General features: G+C 67.0%; 1 protein-coding gene across 1 annotated transcript; it reads right to left on the reverse strand.

The window, feature by feature from the left end:
- Positions 1–250: 250 nt before the first annotated feature.
- EMIHUDRAFT_124912 (hypothetical protein) lies at positions 251–872 on the reverse strand (the record flags this gene model as incomplete). Its single annotated transcript, XM_005761300.1, has 1 exon — positions 251–872. A coding segment is annotated over one exon (622 nt), but the record flags the coding sequence as incomplete, so codon positions are not given.
- Between the last annotated feature and the right edge of the window lie 293 nt (positions 873–1165).

Here is a 1165-nt window from a genome sequence, read left to right on the forward strand (position 1 = left end):
GGACCTTGACGCACCCGACGTCGAGGCGGAGGGGTCCGCCGACATCGCCGCTCGCGTAGACGTTGGGCAGGACCGGCAGGTTGCAGACGAGGTTCTCGTTCTTCACCTTGAAGAGGATCTAGCCGTCCTTCTCGTCCGACTTCGTGCCCAGGAAGGAGTGGTATCCCTCCTGGATGGAGACCATGTTGCCGAAGTGCTTCTCCGAGAGGGGGGTCGAAGTGCTCGATCTGGGCCGCGGTGTCGATGGCACCGCGCATGCGTATGGCGAGGAGGCCGTCTGAGTCCGTGGTCGCCTGGTTCTCGCGTGCCTGCGCCTGCTTGCCCCACACGGTGGCGTCGAGAGCGGCGAAGGTGATGGTGATGTTGTCTGGCGCTGGGAGCTGTAGGACGCCACCGCCGGTGTACTGCTCGAGGAAGGCGCGTGCCTCGCTCTCGCCGCTGAAGGCGACGCAGATGGCGCGCGACGTGCCGATGATGGGCACGCTGATCGCGCTTGCCTGCTGCGCCTCGCCGCCTGGTGTCTTCTTGATCAATTGGCGCACCTCGGTGACGAGCGCCGTCTTGTTCTGGATGTCCGGGATGTGCGAGCCGTCGCGCGCCGCGAGCGCGACGTGCAGCAGGCGCTTCGTGCCGCGGTCGGTGCCGGCGGCCGCCGCAGCGGCCATCTGTGCAGCGTCCACCATAATGGTGTCGCCTTCTTTGGCGTCGTCGTCGTTGACGCGCGCGCTCGCGAGCTCGCCGTCGAGGCGGCGCTTCACGCCGAGTCTCTGGCCATCATCGGCCTCTTGCGCGCCGTCGCGGCCGCGCGCCGCGCCCTCGGCAGCGGCAGCGTTGAGCACCGGCGGCGGCAGGCCGGCCGAAGCGAGCGCCATTCAAGTGAAGCGCCGTTCAAAGGTATGTGAGAAGCCCGGCACAGAGCCGTGGTATGGGTATTTTTTTGGTTCACCTTGTTTGTCGGCGACACAAGTGTCTCGCTGCTTCTGTGTCTGTGCAACCTATCTGTGCACACTGCGATGCCGGCCACCAGGCGTTCGCCGGCAAGGGAGCGGCCTTCGCCGTCGCCGCAGCGGCGCCGCTCTGGCGTGGCGAAGTCAGCAGCTGCCGCCCCGAAGCAGGCGGCGCCTTCGAAGCTGTCTCTCGTCGACCACGTCCTGCTGCCTCTTCT

The sequence above is a fragment of the Emiliania huxleyi genome (assembly GCF_000372725.1).
Source record: "Emiliania huxleyi CCMP1516 unplaced genomic scaffold EMIHUscaffold_7128, whole genome shotgun sequence".
NCBI classification, from domain to species: Eukaryota; Haptophyta; order Isochrysidales; family Noelaerhabdaceae; genus Emiliania; species Emiliania huxleyi.